Below are 20,860 nucleotides of genomic sequence, written 5' to 3' on the forward strand. Positions count from 1 at the left end.
AAGAGTTAAATGGAAATTTGATGGGTGTCTTATGTTTCTTGGGTTAATGAATTAGCTAAGTGCAACGCAGATTTGCCAATATGGGTTTTATGAATGACCAGGGCCCACTTTAGATGTCTTCTTGCATCAAGGCGATGTGAGACTTGATTGTAAGATGTTTAAGTCGAGGGAACACCTAGCCTGGCATGCAATCGGTGTGTTTGGTAGCTGCACGAAAAGTTACAATGTAAATTCTAGATTTAAAGCTTTCGTGACTGCTAGGATCCATACTCTTTGGTTCTATTGGGTAAAGTCACGTAGGTGAAAATAAAATGACAAAAAATCACGACGTTTCGGCCACAACACAAGCGGCCTTCATCAGATGAAGGGACGAGACTGTCTGGAGGACAGCGCTAGAGTGGAAGAAGCCACGCTTAGATCACGACCTTTAAGCTGTGTGAGAAGCAAAGACCACGCTCCTTGACAAAGGAATTAGCGTATAATTTAGCATTGAAATGGCTCATTGAAATAGCTAAGTTAAAGTATACACATCCGCAGAGGTACCCCTTGACAAAGGAATTAGCGTTGGAGTGGAAGAAGCCACGCTTAGATCACGACCTTTAAGCTGTGTGAGAAGAAAAAGGCCAAGTGCCTTGACAAAGGAATTAGCATATAGTTTAGTATTGAAATGGCTCATTGAAATAGCTAAGTTAAAGTATACACATCCGCAGAGGTACCCCTTGACAAAGGAATTAGCATCGAATTTAGCATTGAAATGGCTGAGTGATTAGCTTGTAACTGGTCACAGAAATAGCTATGTTAAAGTTAGAGCATATATACATTCACCGAGGCACCTAGTACTCATCAAACAGGAGAATTTAGCGAAACACAACCACGCTCAGACATCGGACCTGTGTGCGAGCAAACAAGGTGTTCTGACAAAGAAATTAGCATAAAAATTAGCATTTGATTGGCAGATTTTAGGAAAGAGGTGGTTACGTGCCGGTGGACTCGCAGTTTGGCGTGGGGGGGGGGAGTTTACCTATTGATGGTGTGAAAAGGGGGAATGTATAAGAGCTGCGAAAGTTTGGGGTACCACTACTTGAAAAATATACTGTACCATTGAAATTAGTTTAATGTTTAGTTCGATTTAGAACATCTTTCCAATGGTTACTTAATTTGAAACCATCCTCTCGGTTGAAATTGTGTCTGTGTTTGTAGATCTGAATTGCTTCATGAACAAATCTCTGATAAAAGCCCGTGGGTTTGCAAAGAACCTTTGTATCGGAGAAAATTATATCGTGATCCCCCACAGCGTTGTAACAGTGTTCTGCCACGGCAGAAGAATTCGTTTTGCCGTGTTTCAAATCTGATTTGTGCTCGCGAATTCGGTCAGAGACATGTCGCTTTGTCTCACCGATGTAGCAATCATCGCAGGTACAACTCAATTTGTAAACCCCGGGGTACTGTAAATCAGGAATGACATCCTTCACGGATGGTATCAGATCACGAATTTTGTGTACTGTATTGAACCGGACCTGGATCTTATGTTTGTTTAGAATTTTGGAAATCTTTTTAGTAACGCCTGCTATATATGGAAGTGTGATGGTTTTGACCGGAGTATCAAGTGGTTGTTTCTGTATGGAGGGAGAGACAGCTTGGCGGATGGTACGGTCAGAGTAACCATTCCTTTTGAGGGCCAGGTGTACATGTTTTAATTCACTGGTCAGGTGGTGTTGGTCCGAAATGCAATGAGCCCTATGGTATAAAGTTTTGATGAGAGAATTCTTTTGGGCTGGGTGGTGGTGGGAATCAGGTTTCAAGTAGGAATCTGTGTGGGTGGGTTTCCTGTAGACAGAATGCCCCAATGAGCCATCAGGTCTCCTCTCAAACAGAACATCTAAGAATGGTAGCTTGCCATCTTTCTCCACTTCCATGGTGAATTTGATGGCGGGATGTCTGGAATTGATGTGGTGTAGGAAAAGGTTCAGAGCTGGGAGGCCATGTGGCCAAATGACGAAAGTGTCATCCACATATCTCTTCCACAGGGAAGGTCTGAGGGTGGAAGTCTGGATAGCGTCTGATTCAAATTTCTCCATGAAAATATATTGAAATAATTGAAAATTTGGTCCAACATGGACTAGACCCCGACACACCTGCACTGGTTAGGCACTGCCTCAACAATACCTACTTTACTTAGGAATGGCCCCTTCTACAAACAAAATGAGGGTACCCCCGTGGGATCCCCCTTATCACCAGTGATAGCCAATATTTTCATCCAGGAAAGCCACATTGAGTGGAAAGACTCATTTAAGAAGGGGCTTGCTGATGCTACATTGAGTTTTTTTTTATTTTAAGTAGTTCATAGCCAATAAATTATCAGCTGTGTTTATTATTATACGCAAGTGGGAGCAAACCCAAGAACCTGGTGAAAACCCACGCGTTGCACGAGGCAACGTTCAATCCCGGTTCAGATTGAAACAGATGGCGATTAGTCCACTTGATGTATCGCCCTCTCCTGACGAGCCAGGGTAAGGCACTTCCTCGAAGCCCACGGGAAGGGAGTTTCACGACATCATCTGTGGGTGATCCACCAACCCTCCCTGCTGCCTTTATAGTGCTGGATTACCGGGGACGTGCGAAGCCGCCACCACCCTGTTCTCTCTCGTATGTACGATGTTACATATGGACACAGTCATCGTGGTAATGTTTATTGCAGGGCAGACCGGTATACATCAACATCACGAACCCACTGCGTGAGGCTATTTCAGCAAGAAGACCGTCCCTCTGCAGAGCAAGGGTCGTGCTCATCAAGATGCTCCCCGTGACTCATCGCCTGCTGAGGAGTTCCCACTCTGTGACTGTGCGCCCGATAGCAGCAACGCCGCCGGGACTCATTTGGGGTGAAGTGTCTAGCAATGTAAAAGGAAATGGTGTTTCCCTGCCTCAAGGCCATCTCTGTGAAACATAATAAACACAGAGTGGGAATTGTGACTCGGCTCAGGTGAAACATTCACAGATGGCATCTTTATTCAGAGCAGGTGAAATACAACGATCATAGGCGATGCTGAGAAGGGCAGCCCTTTAAAAAGATAGATTTTAACAGCAAGACTTAAAAATATTGGGAAATATACAACATAATTAGGTGTTTGTTGATCTTCTTTGGCACCGTACGTAGCCAACCGTGCTAATCGGAGGTGCGGGGGAAGGACAACAAACTACCGAAAGAACCAAGAATATATTATATGCATTGTCTTTGAAACTGGTTGGTCCACACCAGAGACAGCTTTCTTTGGAGCCTAGTCTCAAACAGTGTTAATGCAGACAAGATTCCTTGATAAAGGTTTCACTTTGGTGTTTTAACATCTTAACACCTATATTCTTTTTGATTTGAAGCTTTCGTGACTGCAGGGATTCATATTCTTGGTTCTTTCGGTAAAGTCACGTAGAAGGGAAACAATTAAATAATAAAAATATAAAACAATAAAATTCTCAAGACGTTTAGACTGTAACACAAGCAATTATCATCATGATGATTGTTTTATATTTTTATTATTTTATTGTTTCCCTTCTACGTGACTTTACCGAAAGAACCAAGAATATTAATCCCTGCAGTCACGAAAGCTTTAAATCAAAATCTTAACACTTGTTTTGTTGCCAGATAAAGGGGAAAACCTATTCTCATATTTTGGTACTGGCAAAGGAAAAAAAGCAGTTCTAAAGAAATTCGCTTTTAATCTAATTTATGATTTAAAAGTGCATAGCTTCAGTGGCTTCATAATATCGGAAGGAAAAACGTTTCAGACGGTGGCAGAAGCGCATGGGGAGGGATATTTAAACATGCGTTTAGATTATTAAGATAATTTGGCTGCTATAAATTTGGCTGCTTTTCATTTCCACATGATAAGCCAACTTCGTGAAGCTATCATTTGTGGCCAGGTTGCTTCTGAAAAAGAAGCTAATACTTCAATGGGCTTTACCTGGTAAATTAAATATTGTTTATTTTCCTTTCAATTTTTTTGTAGTGATTTGTTTACCTTTCCTATACTTTGCACCCCTATCGTGTTTTGTATTGTTTGTTGATGTAACGCTTTGACCTACCCCTAATGGACATCTGTGAAAAAGAGCTTCATAGCTCATCGGATTCCTCCTGCAATATACATAAATATTCTGATTTTGATGTGACAGGCACTCGTGCAGAAATTGGTGAACGGCAGTGAATTGATGAGAAGTTAAAGGCAGATTGTGAGAGCATACCGCGAGAGACACACAATATGGCGGGAGACAGAGAGAGAGACACACACAAGACAACGTTCTCCCATACAAGCTTCAACAGACTGTTGAAGGTTGTATGGGTAAAGGCTGGCACGAGCAACACCACTTCCGGCCGCCTTTGTCTCACCAGTGCTGATGTTTTACACACCGCACCCGATACTCGTTTTAGGCCGAGTCGACATAGGGGAGGCCCAGTACGGGTTCAGATATTCGTCACCCGATATTGGAGGTGAGCGGAAATCGAACTCGTGTTCACTGTTCCGCGGCTCCAAATGCATACAGACACGCGCACGCACATACCCACAGTAGAATGTGAACTCAATTCGTCTCACGTGAACGTGAATGGATAAGGGGATGTTGACTTATAAACAACCTGGCTCGGTGAGAAGCCTTATCGAGGTGATTGGAGGAACGTGATTTGATTATCCCTGCAACTGCAAAGCTCACAAAGTGTATCGATTGGGATGAAGTCCGCGCACCTGCCTTGACATTCATCCCGCGATAGCGTTCAGCCACAGCAAGGGGCAATCCTTAATTGCCTCATCGTTGTTTAATTCCGCAATCGCGGTCGGGGGTATGTGGGGAGCGGGTTGGACTTTGACCATTCCTAACCACGTTGGTGAAGGACAACGGTGAGTATAGGTGAGAGGGCGAGTTGCACAGTCACCCAGGGCCCCCGTGGTCCATGTCCCTTCTCAAAGGTTTCTCGAAGGTTCTGCCACCACCTCCTCCTGATCCAAAAACAGTGTTCTTCACTCATTTTCAGAGGGAGGCTACTTCAGCCGATATGACATCAGTCTGAGAGCCGCCTCACCTGCAAGGGGTGTTTTCATATCCATGTGCTGTCAGGGGTCACACTGAAGGCCACCTGGGGCCGCCATTGGCCCGTGGGCCTTGAAATGAAGAACACTGCTCTAACCGATCCCAATCGTCCTACTGTGACCGTCTTAGCGGGGCGGCTGCCCCATAGTAATTGGCACGTTTTGTTTAGGTGACAAACCTTGCTGATTAGCTGTGTTGGGTGGTGGTGGGTTAACGACACATTTATATTTACGCGAAATAATCCAAAAAAACCTGTACTATGCGGTACACAGTTGCTTCGCAGCTAAAAATGCCCCACGGTTCAGTGCGACTCGTATGGATAAATAAGAAAGCAACAAAAACAAATTAATCGGTTCCATATTTCCCCATCATCCCGTTCTCCCCGCGAATCCCTCAGCCCTGCGGAGCGCTGACGGCCTGGCAAGTGGGATGACGAATCGCCTGTGAATCACCGCACACGCGGCAGGCTGTGGATTCGTCTCGCAGGTCACGAAGCTCAGCCACGCAAGCAAACGACAGCTGTCCGTGTTCAGACTCGTCTCTTAGTCCTCCTGCGCTCGGAGCACGAACAGTAATCTGCACGAGGTTCGTGGGTTAGATCCCGACTCCATCGAGCGGAGCGCAGGGCAGATGTAATGCGGCAAGTTGACAGTAGGGGGCACAGGTGGTACATCTGCCAGTCATCTAATTCAGTCAGCCCATGGCCCCTGGGTCTGTCCCGTGACCTTCAGTATATTTTGAGTTTATGTCTCACTCTCTCGCCCCGTGGTCGCGTGCATTTTTTTTCGGGTCCTCTGGTTTTTCCCTCCTCATTCAGAATCAACAAGGTGCGTGTAGTGTTTGCCTGCAATACAATGTCCACACAATAAGCCACTTTGTGGAGCTATCATTTGTGGCCAAGTCTATTCTGAAAATAGCTAATAAGTCAGTGGGCCTTACCTGGTAAATTAAATAGCTTTTTTTAGTTTTTCATTTATTGATACATTTATCTTGAGTGATTTGCTTACTCCTCTCGTTTAAGTTTCTGACCCATCCCTACTGGACATCTCTGGAAAATATCTTCATAGCTTATCATATTTCTCCAGGATAACTAAAGATTCTGATTCTGATAATAAAACGCAAAGCCTGAGGTTATATATATATATACATACACACATCTAGGAAATAAGCAACTTGGCAAAATAATTACGTTGATAGGAGCACATTTAAAAGTTAGAGCGATTTTAAATGAGCCGTGGTCAGTATTCTCTATTCGTTATTTCCACCTTTTCGGTGTCGCTATCTATGCCAATTAATGATTATAATTATTACTATTATTAGACGTCTGCCGGACTTCCGTTTAAGCCGTTTAATTTCATTTGTTCGACAAATAATCACGCATAGCCAGTTATGTTATCCAGCTAGTTTCTGTAGCAACGGCCTACAGCAGCCACTAACAGCGGAGTAATTGTGGTTGGAGTGGAGAGGCGCCCAGCCAGCAGCCAGCCAGGAATCTCGAGGTACGGATCATCGTTAATCGTGCTTTTGGAATGATTCACCTTCATCCAAGGTGTCATCACTTCGCCACTGCAGATGTTAGCCGTGTCTTGCTATCTAACTCGGCTCGGCGGGTTGTTATTTTAATGTGCCAGTCGCGGCACCACCACTCCAACATCCTTCTCCATTCTACCGCGGTCTGCCGATTCTGAGACGCACATTTGGCTTGTGCATTTTAAAGCAAAAGTTATAATCTAGGAGACGTCCACATGTAAGAGCACGACCCGCAGCTTCGTGTAGAGTGAGCGAGGAGGCTCGTTAAGGATGCTACTGTGCAGTGCCAGGCTACGTGCACCTAGAAGACGCTATTGGGAAGTTTGAGGCAATCGTCCTCCAACAACAGCGGAGGGCAGAGGAGCGACGCTCACAACAATGAGCGGATAACCGGGTCGAAAAAAATACAGGAAGTTGGCACAATAGGGGGCACAGGTGGTGCATCTGCCAGTCATCTCAGTCAACCCATGGCACCTGGGTCTGTCCTGTGACCTACTGTTAGAGGGTCTTCGACAATTCACGTGGCCTCAAAGTGCACATCGCCTGGCACAAGTGTCATGGTAACGTCACCACCACTTAGTGGCGAATGGCGACTTTTTGTTATTGTGAAGAGCAGAGGCAACGCCTGTGCTCCCCACTGTGTGCGTATTAATTCAAATATTGTACCGTACTTTCCTTCCTTTCCACGTTTATATAATGTTCACCTACCTCCACCAACCCGGTTTGGTCAGCGTGGTGAAGTATGGTCAATTAACCTCCTCTACAACACACTCGTTAACAACAATGCATTGAAAGGACATGTATATAATTGTCGACGTTTCGAGCAATGCCCCTACTTCATAGCAGGTAAACAGATATAGTGGGTACCGAGGGTTTGAGACCAGCGCTGGCTGACACCATGGGGGCCTCGTGACAATCACACAGCACAGTACAGCATTAGAACACGTAATTTGTCAATTGCATGAACGTGAAATTTCGTAAAATCGAACTTTGTAAATAGAGAGATACTTGAACATGAAGCAGGCCACCTACATAACCTCCTTCCATTCCTCTCTGAAGGCCTCACTTCTTTTTAATAGCCCATCCTCTTCCCATTTTGTTCCGTTCCTTCCCTATATCTCTTGCATGAAGCCACATGTCCTCTGTTCGGGACACTCATTCCTCAGCCCTTGCACTGCCCTTGCCATATAAATCACTTTGTTTTTGTTACAGCTTTTAAATGTTGGAAAGCGTGCCTTGACCAAAGGTGCTCTATAAATATAGAAAAGGATAAGATCCCAGCTATGACCACATCCAGCACCTACATCACACAAATGTACTATCCCCATGTTAACAATAATTAGTAACTATATATGACCACAAACCTATTGAGCAGAAGTTATTTCTGGGCAGTATTCGGGTTACGAACCTAGTTCGAACGGTTCGTAAGCCGGCAGTTCAGTTTGCAATTACGAGTTCGCATTTTAAATCAATATTTTTCTTTTTTTAAATATATTTCATGGAAGCGGGCGTTCGTAAGTCGGACGCTCGCAAGTCGAGGACTGTCTGTTTACTTTGGGTTAGATGGTTTGAGTATAAAGGCAATATTCAGATATATCTCCACCATCCGTCAGAGCAAATCAAATCAAGTGGTCACGTGGGAACCAATACCAATTAATTAGTTTTTTTTACAATCCGTCTTTGAATCGTTGGTGACCGGGCTGAGGCCATCAGCTAACTATACCGGGAGAGCCCTGCCAGTCACAGGCAGGGTACCACGGTGACTAGGAGATGTTAACTACCTCGCCTGCTATGCCTGTTGTATGCTTTGCCTGTTTGGAGATTGCATGCCTCTTTCTCTTCGTGGTCGCTGGGATTGTTCTCCATATTTGGAATCAAAGTGCGTTTAGAGTATTTGACTGCTGCTACAAATGTACACGTGATTAATGATCCACTTCGTTGAGCTATTATTTGTGGCCAGGTCGCTTATTTAAAAAAAGCTGTATATCTTAGTGGACTTTACCTGGTAAAATAAAAATAAAAGTTTAGTTTCAGTAGCCGGGGTTGAACCCAGCTTCTCAATGGTACCAGTCCAGCGCTGATCTTTGAGCAACCTGGCTACCTCTCTAATTGTCGACACGACGACTATGCGATGTGGCATTATTTCAAGCGGTTGGTGCATACGCATTTATTTATTTGGATTTGGCAATGCTAAAGTGAGTGGTGCAGTATTGATTAGCGCGCTAAACTGTGAACCCAGCGATATGTAGATTTGGAGGTTGGTTTACTCCAGATGAGAATGCAAATTACACCAACGACCGAGTTCAAACGGCTGGAAGTCGTGTGGGGCGCTGTTGCGCAATCTGTAGGTGGCAGGCTGTCTCAATCGCCCGGAGGGGTGATTCATTGCAGGGCTGCGCCACTATCTCTATGCAAGCAGTCGAGAATACATGACTGATAACGGCTTGCAAAAGTTCAGTAAACTATATTTGTGCAAAGTAAAAAACAATAGGCAATAAAGTGCATATAATCAGTACGTGCCGTGTTACCACATTGTATGTTAATTCACTTAAATAGCATCGTGCAAATATGTTCTCCTACAAATGAACTCTATTCTCATTGCCATGAACTAAAACGTAATCTTGTCAAGTTTAACAAAAGCTATAAATCGCGACGTTATAAACTAAAAATAACCTTTGGGATTTATTGTCAAGCAGAGGAGTGTAACCTACATTCATCTGGGGGGGATAGGGGAGGAGTGCACGTTTAACCGCTCACCACCAACGCCTTCGTGCTGTTCCACGTTTCAGACACCATGGGACCAGCCCGACAACGCATCCACCAGAAAGACACAGAGCTTAACGTGTGCGTAACCACTATACGCGCCCAGCGAAGCGTGGACCTAAAAGGTTTGGATCGATCGTTAAGCGTTTGGTAAGTGACCTGTTGACCAAGACACTACCGTCCTCAGAAGGTGCAAGGGAATCACAGTTTTATTTACCAGTTAAACTCAACTGTGCTCTTAGCTCTTGTTCATAGGCGAGCTTGTCACACGTAATGATAGCTGATGATCGCAGTAGCTGATATCACCACACGTGAGAATTTATAACAGCAGTCTAATCATCTGAACCAAGGAACCCGGATAAAAACCCAAGCTCCGACCACCACAGCGAGAGCACACGCCGACTCCAAAAGTATAACAGAGGCACCGCCAGGGTCCAGCATTGAACCCATGACCTCCTGTGTACCGATCGAGGGAGATAACATCTTCTCAGCGGCAAATAGCAGCGAAACATTGCCTTAGCATTAAAATTATGGATTCACATCTCCAATACAATATTTTGGGGAAACTATCTGAACGTGGTGCTCTGGATGGATGACTGCTTCTTCTCTGTCTTGTTTTATTTATCCACACAGTCTCAATGTAACTCTACATCTCTGTAAACAAACCACATTATACATATCAATCTAGCGTCCACGCAACGATCCCCTCCCCCTAGCCCACACACCCCCTCTTCCCCCCTCCCTTGCCCCGCCCCCCTTTCTTACCTAGAAACCTCTTACCATGGCATCTCTCTCCAATTTCAGTAGAAAAAACTTCTTGCTGTTGGGTTTCCCATCTGATGATGATTGCTTGTGTTGCAATAGAAACGTCATGATTTATTTATTTTATACCTACGTGACTTTACCGAAAGAACCAAAGAGTATTATAAATATCTATAAATATGTTGGCATATATATCTGACCATCAGTGAACATGAAATAAAACTCGTGTTCATAGCCCTGCACAAGTATCTGAGCCTTAGGACGCTAGTTCGACTCCCACTCATGGCCACCAACAATAGTGGTGATTATCTAAACCGGTTCTGGGCCTCCCCTAGGTCGACTCAGCCTCAAATGATAAAATGGTGCGGTAATGCAGTTTGACTTGGTGCTGGCCACCCACCTTGTGTGCTGTGCCTGCCGTTATTAGGTGCTCACTAACAGCTCCATAAGTCTATTAAAGCGATATGGGGAATCTTTTCTGTGTTTGGTAGAGAAACCTTTCTAAAAACAATATTTCCCATGTGGGTCGCTCAACCTCTAAATTAATCAGACGTAAAAATGTGATTTGATCAACTTCTATGGTTAACAGGACAGTCTGTGTGTGGGTGAAGTTTACATCCCTGATAGCATGGTTGGCTAAGTGCAGTGCAAAATAAATTGAACATACAAACAACAACAGGACGTTTCCTTCATCTGACCACTGCTACATAGAAGCGACTTCTCTGTCCGTGGCCAGGAGCAGCTTCAAAGCCCCTACATTTACTTTAGCCGATGATATCACAAGTGATGTCCACCGTTGTTGTTCAGCAGCCCTTTTGACTGCATTCCATTGTAATGAGAGGCTGCCCTGCTGCAATTAACACGTCACCACACTTGCGATCTAGAGGTCGATCCTTAGGCCTGGCATTTGGAGCGACGCTGCAAGCTTCTTAAATCTCGCTGCCTCTGTCCACCCAGCTGCGTAAATGGATACAGCACAGTTGGTCGATCAGCAGGTCGCATGCGGTGGTGGGGTAAAGCGTGGGTAACTCCCACCTCTTCCAACAAGGGAAGCATCTTGCAGGGCTGCACCTTTACTGACCGCACCGTCATTGATAAACCACGACGTGCATGGGTCCACGTATGGCATGCGAGTAGGGGGTCCACGTGCAGCGTGCGAGGATGCGAGGAAGGGATTCACGTGCAGCGTGCGAGGAGGGGGTCCACGTTCAGCGTGCATGGAGGGGGGGCACTTGCGGCTTGTGAGGAGGGGGTCCAGGTGCGCCGTGAGTGGAAGGGGTCCATGTGCTGTGTGCGGGGAAGGGACCCACGTGCGGCGTGTGAGGAGGGGGTCCAGGGATCTGTTAGACAATCTCTCTGAGACGGCGCTGCTGAGCGTCATCGTTGTCTCCATCGTTGACGAATGCTTTGTTGTCTCGACCAACAGCACCCCTCTTTGACTGCTGGCCCGACGACGACGACTCCACGTAGGAGAGCACGTGCAGCAGCGTGAACAACCTGAACGGGGGCAGAGGGGGGGGGGCACGGAGGGGAAGGGGGAGGGGCACGGGGCGCCACGGTGGCAAAATGTCAGGAGGTAACGGGACAGACCTAGGAGCCAATGGTTGACTGACTGAGATGACTGACAATGCATCAGCTGTGACCCCTACTGTGCCAAATTGTTGTGTTTAGCTGCCCGGTGCTCTGCTTATGGATGCGAGCATCGCTCCTCTGCCCTCCATTATTGCTGATGGGCGACTGCCTCCAACTGCCAAGTAGCATCTCCTCAGGAGTGGCCGATCTTGAGACCGCTGGTACCAGTTATTGGCAAGTCCACTCATCTCTATATATCCTCTTGTACCATATCATTCCTTTTTTTTCCCTAGCCCATGCCGTGCCATTTTAGTCTGATCTATCCTGCCAAATAATAGCTGCTTTGCCATGCAGTGGCTGGGCATGGGGGCTACATGACCCAGCCAACACAGCCACGCTTGTGAGAGGAGCTCACCAATGGGAATGTGTCTAGATCTTTTAAGAATCTGTGAGCTCCTGACACAATCCAGTCTGGTTAAACCCAGGATGCATTGTAGGCAGGGTGACCTGAATGTTTCTAACCAGTGCAGATGTTACTTTAGACACCTCAACATCCTTCTCGAAAGAATAAAGAAGGGAAGATATCAATGTGGTCAAAGAAAATCCGGAGCTTCGCATGGAATGACAAACCAAGTAGTTTCCACCCAGTGTTACACAGCCGATGAAAAGATAATGCTGTCCGACTGTTTCGGAGTGAGACCTCGGCTGCGAAACCGGAGCTGGTCATAAGCACACTGCCCACACTCACATAAAGGCAAAGACAAGGATCTCCTGGATAGCCTTAAGATACTGTTGGGGCAAGTGCTGTCAGCGAGTGACACCTATGAAGGCCGGTACGGCACAAGGGGGGAGGTCCAGGACCATTTCAGATAATCGTTACTGTTGTTGGTCACTGAGTCGGCATGCACACACACCCCCTATGGCCACGCATGGGTCGACCCCCTCCCCTCCTCCTCACCTGTGGTACAGCATGGCCAGGAACTGGACAATGAGCATGCTGGAGAAGGTGATGAGGAACATGAAGGCGAGGGGCAGCACGTCGATGACCGTCCCCTCGTTCTTCGTGCTCGGGATCTGGATGTAGAGGTCGGCTCCCACGAACTGCAGTGCCAGGGTCGCCACCAGCCACAGTGCATTGATCATGAAGTAGACGAAAGTGCCCTGCACGTTGGGACAGACAGACCAGGCCTGATTTACATTGCATTGGCCGAGTTGCGGGGGGGATGACCCCGGGCTGTTTATGGATCCCCTCTTTGTGCGTTCATTTTCCTCCCCCACTGTCCACTCTCGACGCCAAATGGTCACTTCTGTTGTTATTGTTTTATTGTTCATGTATTTTACAGGATTAGCGGATTTTTGGAACAATTAACAATTCATTCGTAGGAATAATAAGGCATAGGTAATTTAATGCCGTTTAAATCTTCTTCTACCACATGCCAAGTACGGTAAGTACTCGCTTAACGCCTGCTGTTTGCACAACGCGTTGTCGCTGGAACGCAATATTTCTGTTATCGAAGCATCTCCGGTACTCGCGATGACGCGTTGCCAGTACCTTGTTTCTTATCTCGAAGAGTTCCTGCTTCACGCGTTTCCTGTGATCGTCATCTTCCTCCAGAGGCTTGAGGTAGTCACTGATCATGCTCTTCCAAAACTCGTCTTCCTCCTATACATTCCCATCCACGGGACAGAAGGTTCACTTCGTGCGATTGTCCAAATAACAACAACTTACTCCAATGAATAATATTAATATTGTAATAGTAATAGGTTTTACCCTTTTAACTGGCACAAAAACTGACACCTTTATTAAAGGCATCATGTTTGCAATAACCACAACACAAGCAATCAAAATCCAAACAAAAGAGACAACTCTGATAATAATATGCACTGTCCTTGAATTTGATTGGTCCACACCCGAGACGGCTTTTCTTAGAGCCTAGTCTCCACTGGTGTTAAATGCTCACCCCGAGCCCTCAATACTCTTATAGTGCGCTGTTTTTGAGTTGTACGCCTTTTGGCGTCTTCTGGTCCAACACCAGTGGAGGCTAGGCTCTAAAAAAAGCCGTCTCGGGTGTGGACCAATCAAATTCAAGGACAGTGCATATTATTATCAGAGTTGTCTCGTTTATTTGCATTTTGACTGCTTGTATTGTGGTTATTGCAAACATGATGCCTTGAATAAAGGTGTCAGTTTTTTGTGCCAGTTAAAAGGGTAAAACCTTTTACTATATCTTGTTACTGGCAAAGGAGGTCTCATAATGTAAATGCTCACCCCGAGCCCTCAATACTCTGATAGTGCGCTGTTTTTTAGTTGTACGCCTTTTGGCGTCTTCTGGTCCAACACCAGTGGAGGCTAGGCTCTAAGAAAAGCCGTCTCGGGTGTGGACCAATCAAATTCAAGGACAGTGCATATTATTATCTGAGTTGTCTCTTTTGTTTGCCTTTTGACTGCTTGTGTTGTGGTTATTGCAAACATGATGCCTTGAATAAAGGTTTCAGTTTTTGTGCCAGTTAAAAGGGTAAACCTATCTTGTTACTGGCAAAGGAGGTTTCATAATGAAAATATTAATATTCTTGGTTCTTTCGGTAAAGTCACGTAGAAGGGAAACAATAAAATAATTAAAATATAAAATAATAAAATTCTTACGACATTTCGACTGCAACACAAGCAATCATCATCAGCTGTGAAAACCACAGCAAGAAATTTTGAAAAAAGTGGCGGTTATATTAACGTTAGCACCACGTAGAGCGATTTTACAGTTTGTTCAGATGGACGAGTCCATCTATGTTCAGAAGAGATGAGGGGGGAGACGAAAATAATGGATGCGGTCTGAAAGCCACCGTAAGCGTGAACAATCAATTAAGACCCGAAATGGTTTATCAAATCCTTCCAATGATTGCTAAGCCAGAATCCATCTTCTCGGTTGAAATTGTCTCTGTGTTTGTATATGTGGATAGCCTCATGAACGAATCTCTCATGGTAGCCAGATGGCTTGCAAAAAACCTCTGTCTTGGAGAAGTCAATGTCATGTGAGCCTACTGAATTATAACAGTGATCTGCCACGGCCGAGGTATTGGTCCTACCGTGTTTTAGGTCTGCTTTGTGTTCACGAATGTCGTTTGGTTTCTCTAATGTAACTACTACCACAGATAATTTTGTTGTTTTATTTTTTTTATTATTTTATTGTTTCCCTTCTACGTGACTTTACCGAAAGAACCAAGAATATGAATCCCTGCAGTCACGAAGGCTTTAAATCAAAATTAATATTAATGGTAATTTGTAATGCCCGATCACTGCACAGTTATTTGCTGGCTTTCGACGAGAGACATAGGGAGGGATTCAGAGACACGAGGAGGAATCACATATAGATGCGAAGGCAGCAGCAATGCATACCATGAGACGGTGCTACCAACAATTGCCCAAGCTCTGCAGTCCTCTGCATATAAATGTGCTCTCGGCCAATTAATGATTGTTCACGTGGCAGAAAACCGGAGCAACCGGAGAAAATGCACGCGTGTGAGGGGGCAACGTTATATCCTATACAGACGGAACAGGTGGATTCTACATTTGCTGTACCACCTGCTCCTGGCAAGCCAGGGTGCGGCTCCTTTCTGACGCCCACTGGAACTGAAATTCACGGCATCTTCTCAGTGTGTGATCCGCCAACCACGTGTAGCACCAGCATAGCCACCACCACCTCCAAGAATCATGACATCACTTCCTGTCCACTGTCCAGAATTGTTATCCAAATTGCACTGTCCTTGCACGAGATAAAAACTGCGAGTGGAACTCTCCCAGAACAATGCAGTGCTAAGGTACCTTTTTTTCAAAGTCTCAAAGCCACACAGAGGAACGCGCCACTTGTTTGATCGTCACAGAAAACGACACTCAGTCAACTGACGGCAATATTTGGACATCTGGCCAATGCGTTGAACAATTAAGCGAGACAGGCAGCCGGGGGAGGGGAATGATGACTTCTAAATTAATTGAGTTGCTTAGTACAAGATCCCCAACATTAATGTAAAATCTTAAACGTAAACATCTCGATATTATTTTGATAGATTTATTTATTTCAGTAGGAAGGGCCCAATTAGCTGCCAGGCAGTTTCCCGATATATTTTCTTCATTAAAGTTGGTTGTTATCTTCTGGGCACTTATACACGAACTAGGACAAAGATCAAAGATCCCCCGTGTAGTCTTAACAGACTGCTGGGGCACGTGCTGTTAGCGACCACCTCTGAAGGCCAGCACGGCACATGAGGAGGTGGGTGGCCAGCACCACGTCCGGCCACCTTTGTCTCTTCAATTTGGGATATTTAAACACTACACCAGGTACTCATTTGAGGCTGAGTCGACCTAGGAGAGACATAGGACCGGTTCAGATAATCGTCACTGGTGTTGGTGACTGAGCGGGAATCGAACTCAGGTCGCTCGATTCTAAGCGCAGTGTGTTAACCACTGCGCCACCACTCCCCACAACGTATATGTAGCACACGTACAAAGACCGACACAGACATAAAAACACACAGACATAAAGACACACAGACACAAGGACGCACCTGATCGAGGCTGCACCTCTGCGTGATGGCGTAACCCTGAGGCAGGACGTTCTCAAACATGACCTGCATCTTCTGGTGGCGCTGCCACACGAGGTCATGGCGCCCTGCAAGGGACAAAGGAGGATAGCGATGTGCGGTGCACTCCCACAGAGGCTCGGGAAAAAAGTTTACCGTGACTCAGCGAAGAGAGCTGCACAGACGGTAGTGATTATTCTCATCGTTAGGCTGGTTTAGCCTGCAACAAAGCCTGGCTGAGTCACAAGGCTCTGTGTTCATGAGGGTCTTACCAAGTTACCGTAGTAGAGGGGTGATGTTGCTGCTGAGTGCGGTCCAAATTAAGTGATTTGCAGTTATCTTTTTCAGAAGTGTAAAATTTTGGCCAATACCAATAACACATCGGAGGAAACTGGAGAAAAAGATGCCCATGCAGAACAGGGGGAGAGAATTCCTCAATCTCCCACGCTTCTACTGCAGCAGCAGCAACATGCCCTCATTACAGAGTGCTTGCCACAAATGACTCACAATAGCTTGCTAATCTCGTCTAGGAGCATTCACCATCACCCACACTTCGTTCATCCATTCATCAAACAAAGACGGTCACCGCATCGCGTGATTTCAGATGCGCGGTCTTGTTTAACTGACAAGTAATGACTTGGCATTTAATTTTCTATTTAAAGCTTTCGTGACTGCAGGGATTCATCTTCTTGGTTCTTTCGGTAAAGTTACGTAGAATGGAAATAAAATAATACAAATAAAACATAATAAAATAAAATTCTCACGACGTTTCGGCCACAACACAAGTAGCCTTCTTCAGGTGAAGGAACAGAACTGTCGGGACGACAGCGCTTCAATGAACGCTGCTAAGATTCGCAGCGTCTTTTAAGCTAGGTGGGAGAAGTAAAGCGCCTTGACAAAGGAGTTTACATATCAAACAGGATAATTGAGCATTGAAATAGCGGTGTTAAAGTGTTGGATCAGCAGGGTGTTAAAGTCAGAAATTAGCTTGTAACTGGAAGATTAGCATGATGTTAATGTGAGGGATTAGCATGTGACTGGTCACGGAAATAGCTATGTTAAAGTCGAAGTTTATATATCAACAGAGGCATTTAGTATATGGACGCTAAAGGACTGCAACTACCCAACTATCATACAATAAACCAATGTGAAAAAACTAAGTATAAACTACATCAATGTTATCAATAAACTCTATATACTCTCCAATCAGCTGAGCTACTAACAATACGTCGTTATACATTACAATGCCATATGGCGAAAAAATGTGTGGCGTTTTTTTTCTTTTCAACGTTAGCACCACGGAAAGCGACGAGCTTTGTTCAGACGAGCGAGTCCATCTATGCTCGGAACGGAGGAGGGGAGAGAAACATCCACGATGCGCTGCTCTGTCCTGTGTTGCGTTACAACTATTTTATAAACTAGACTACTATACATTGCAATGTTATACCTTCCAATCTAAACTACATTGTATAATATCGTATACACAGCCCAATGTAAGCTCTAACATTATGCATTATATTGATATGTCTCCAACTAAACTTATTTCTACATTACACGACTATACACCATAATATACACTGGCATAGACAAACCCACCCTTGAATTATACAATGCGTTACTATACACTACCCTATACTTTAGACTGTAAAATATTAGATTTGTAATATTACACTGTATTATTCTACCAATCCTACTGTATACCACACTGCTGTATATTCACTACACAATTACGATACTATATATTGCCTTATAATTTATGTTAAACATTACGATGTTATACTATTTATTATTATACAACATACTATAAACCATACCTTTGACCGTTGTGTGAACGGTATTTAGAGGCAGTGCCAGCGAAGTCACCAAAGTTCCTGTACCTGACACCATTGAAGACTTGGTTCATCAAGGACTGCATACTGATGTACCCCCCCCCCCCCCCCCTGGTGAGACACTGTTTAACCAACACATACTTCACCTGGAATGGAACTTTCTACAAACAAACTGAGGGCACCCCAATGGGCACCCCCCTATCTCAGGTTGTAGCCAACGTTTTCATGGAGAAATTTGAAACTGACGCCATCCAGACTGCCACTCTACGCCCGACCTTATGGAAGAGGTATGTGGATGACACTTTTGTCATCTGGCCACATGGCCGGCCTGCTCTAGACCAATTCCTCGACCACATCAATTCCATACACCCAGCCATCAGATTTACCATGGAAGTCGATAAAGATGGCAAGCTACCCTTTTTGGATGTCCTAATTAGAAGGAGACCTGATGGTTCAATGAGCCACTGTGTCTACAGGAAAGCTACGCATATGGATGTTTACTTAAAACCAGATTCCCACCACCATCCGTCCCAGAAGAACTCCCTCATCAAGGCTCTATACCATAGAGCCCAATGCATTTCCGACCAGGAACACATTGCCAGTGAACTCTAGCACGTACACCAAGCTCTCAAGGCTAATGGTTACTCCGACTACACAATCCGCAAAGCCATCACTCCAGCCATGAAGAAGGATCCTCTTGAGGAGCCATTCAAAACCATCACCTTACCCTACATTGCGGGGGTCACAAAAAAGATCTCCAAAATCCTGAATAAACACAAGACCCAGGTCCGATTCAACACAGTACATAAAATCCGTGATCTGGTTCCATCTGTAAAAGATGTGGTTCCAGACATACAGTACCCGGGCGTCTACAAAATAAGTTGCCTCTGTGGTAGCAGCTACATTGGAGAAACCAAACGACATATCTCGGACCGCATCCGTGAACATAAAGCAGACTTGAAACACGGTAGGACGAACACCTCAGCCGTGGCAGATCACTGTTATAATTTAGTGGGCTCACATGACACGGAGGTTCTCTGCAAGCCATCCGGCTACCATGAGACATTCGTTCATGAGGCCATCCACATATACAAACACAGAGACAGTTTCAAACGAGAAGATGGATTCTGGCTTAGTAACCATTGGAAAGACGTTATAAACCATTTCGGTTCTTAATTGATTGTATTTTACGGTGACTTTCAGACTGCAGTCCATTCCCTGGCATTGCCTCTAAATACCGTTCACACAACGGTCAAAGGTATAGCATGTTGTATAATAAATAGTATAACATTGTAATGTTTAACATAATTCATAAGGCAATATATGGTATCGTAATTGTATAGTGAATATACAGCAGTGTGGTATACAGTAGGGTTGGTAGAATAATACATAGTGTAATATTACAAGTCTATTTTACAGTCTAAAGTATAGGGTAGTGTATAGTAACGAATTGTATAATTTAATGGTGGGTTTGTCTATGGCAATGTATATTACGGTGTATAGTCGTGTAATGTAGAAAAAAGTTAGTTGGAGACATATCAATATAATGCATAATGTTAGAGCTTACATTGGGCTGTAAACGATATTATACAATGTAGTTTAGATTGGAAGGTATAACATTGCAATGTATTGTAGTCTAGTTTATAACATAGTTGTAACACAACACAGAACAGAGCAACGCATCGTGGCTGTTTCTCCCCCCTCCTTCGTTCCGAGCATAGATGGACTCGCACGTCTGAACAAAGCTCGTCGCTTTCCGTGGTGCTAAAGTTGAAAAGAAAAAACCGCCACCCATTTTTTCGCCATATGGCATTGTAATGTATAACGACTTATTGTTAGTAGCTCAGCTGTTTGGAGAGTATATAGAGTTTATTGATAACACTGATGTAGTTTATATTTTAGTTTTTTATTAGTTTACTATATGGTATTCATTATATAGTGTAGTGTATACCCAGTTACTTTATGTTAATAGCTCAACTTATTGAAGAATATATTGAGTACATTTATTATATTGATGTAGTTTATACTTAGTTTTTTCACATCGGTTTATTGTATGATAGTTGGATAGTTGCAGTCCTTTAGCGTCCATATACTAAATGGCTCTGTTGATATGTAAACTTTGATTTTAACATAGCTATTTCCGTGACCAGTCACATGCTAATCCCTCACATTAACATCATGCTAATCTCCCAGTTACATGCTAATTTCTGACTTTAACACCCTGCTGATCCAACACTTTAACACCGCTATTTCAATGCTCAATTATCCTGTTTGATGTGTAAACTCCTTTGTCAAGGCGCTTTACTTCTCCCACCTAGCTTAAAAGACGCTGCGAATCTTAGCAGCGTTCATTGAAGCGCTGTCGTCCCGACAGTTCTGTTCCTTCACCTGAAGAAGCCTACTTGTGTTGTGGCCGAAACGTCGTGAGAATTTTATTTTATTTTTATTATTTTATTTCCATTCTATGTGACTTTAACGAAAGAACCAAGAAGACTTTGCCTTTGTTTGATGAAAATATTACCTTTGGTATGGAGGGCGAGGTCTGTGTCTGATTGCTCTGGAGGTCGACTTTTGCTCTCTACTTCTTCTGGATGCTCTGTCTGAGTGCTCGCGATGTCTTCTAGTCTCGTCTCTGCTCCTTCTGAATGCTCCATCTGAGTGTTTGCGATGTCCTCTTCTCTCAACTCGATCTCTGCTCCTTCAGGATGCTCTGTCCCAGTGCTCGCGATGCCCTGTCGTTTCTCCTCGCTCTCTAC

General features: G+C 44.6%; 1 protein-coding gene across 1 annotated transcript in view; it reads right to left on the reverse strand.

Moving 5' to 3' along the window:
- Window positions 1-12,661: 12,661 nt before the first annotated feature.
- LOC142923822 (uncharacterized) overlaps window positions 12,662-20,860 on the reverse strand; it is a gene marked incomplete at its 3' end in the record, with an annotated part of 31,354 nt that continues 23,155 nt past the window's right edge. The window contains exons 3-5 of the mRNA XM_076064804.1: window positions 16,261-16,364; window positions 13,256-13,366; window positions 12,662-12,864 (exon numbers count right to left, since the gene is read on the reverse strand). Of these exons, the coding sequence (XP_075920919.1) occupies window positions 12,662-12,864; window positions 13,256-13,366; window positions 16,261-16,364 (418 nt within the window). The remainder of the gene's footprint in view (window positions 12,865-13,255; window positions 13,367-16,260; window positions 16,365-20,860) is intronic.

This window comes from Petromyzon marinus, unplaced genomic scaffold, assembly GCF_048934315.1.
Source record: "Petromyzon marinus isolate PM22_M1 ecotype Great Lakes invasive population unplaced genomic scaffold, UKy_Petmar_22M1.pri1.0 PM_Scaffold_75, whole genome shotgun sequence".
Taxonomy (NCBI): Eukaryota; Metazoa; Chordata; class Hyperoartia; order Petromyzontiformes; family Petromyzontidae; genus Petromyzon; species Petromyzon marinus.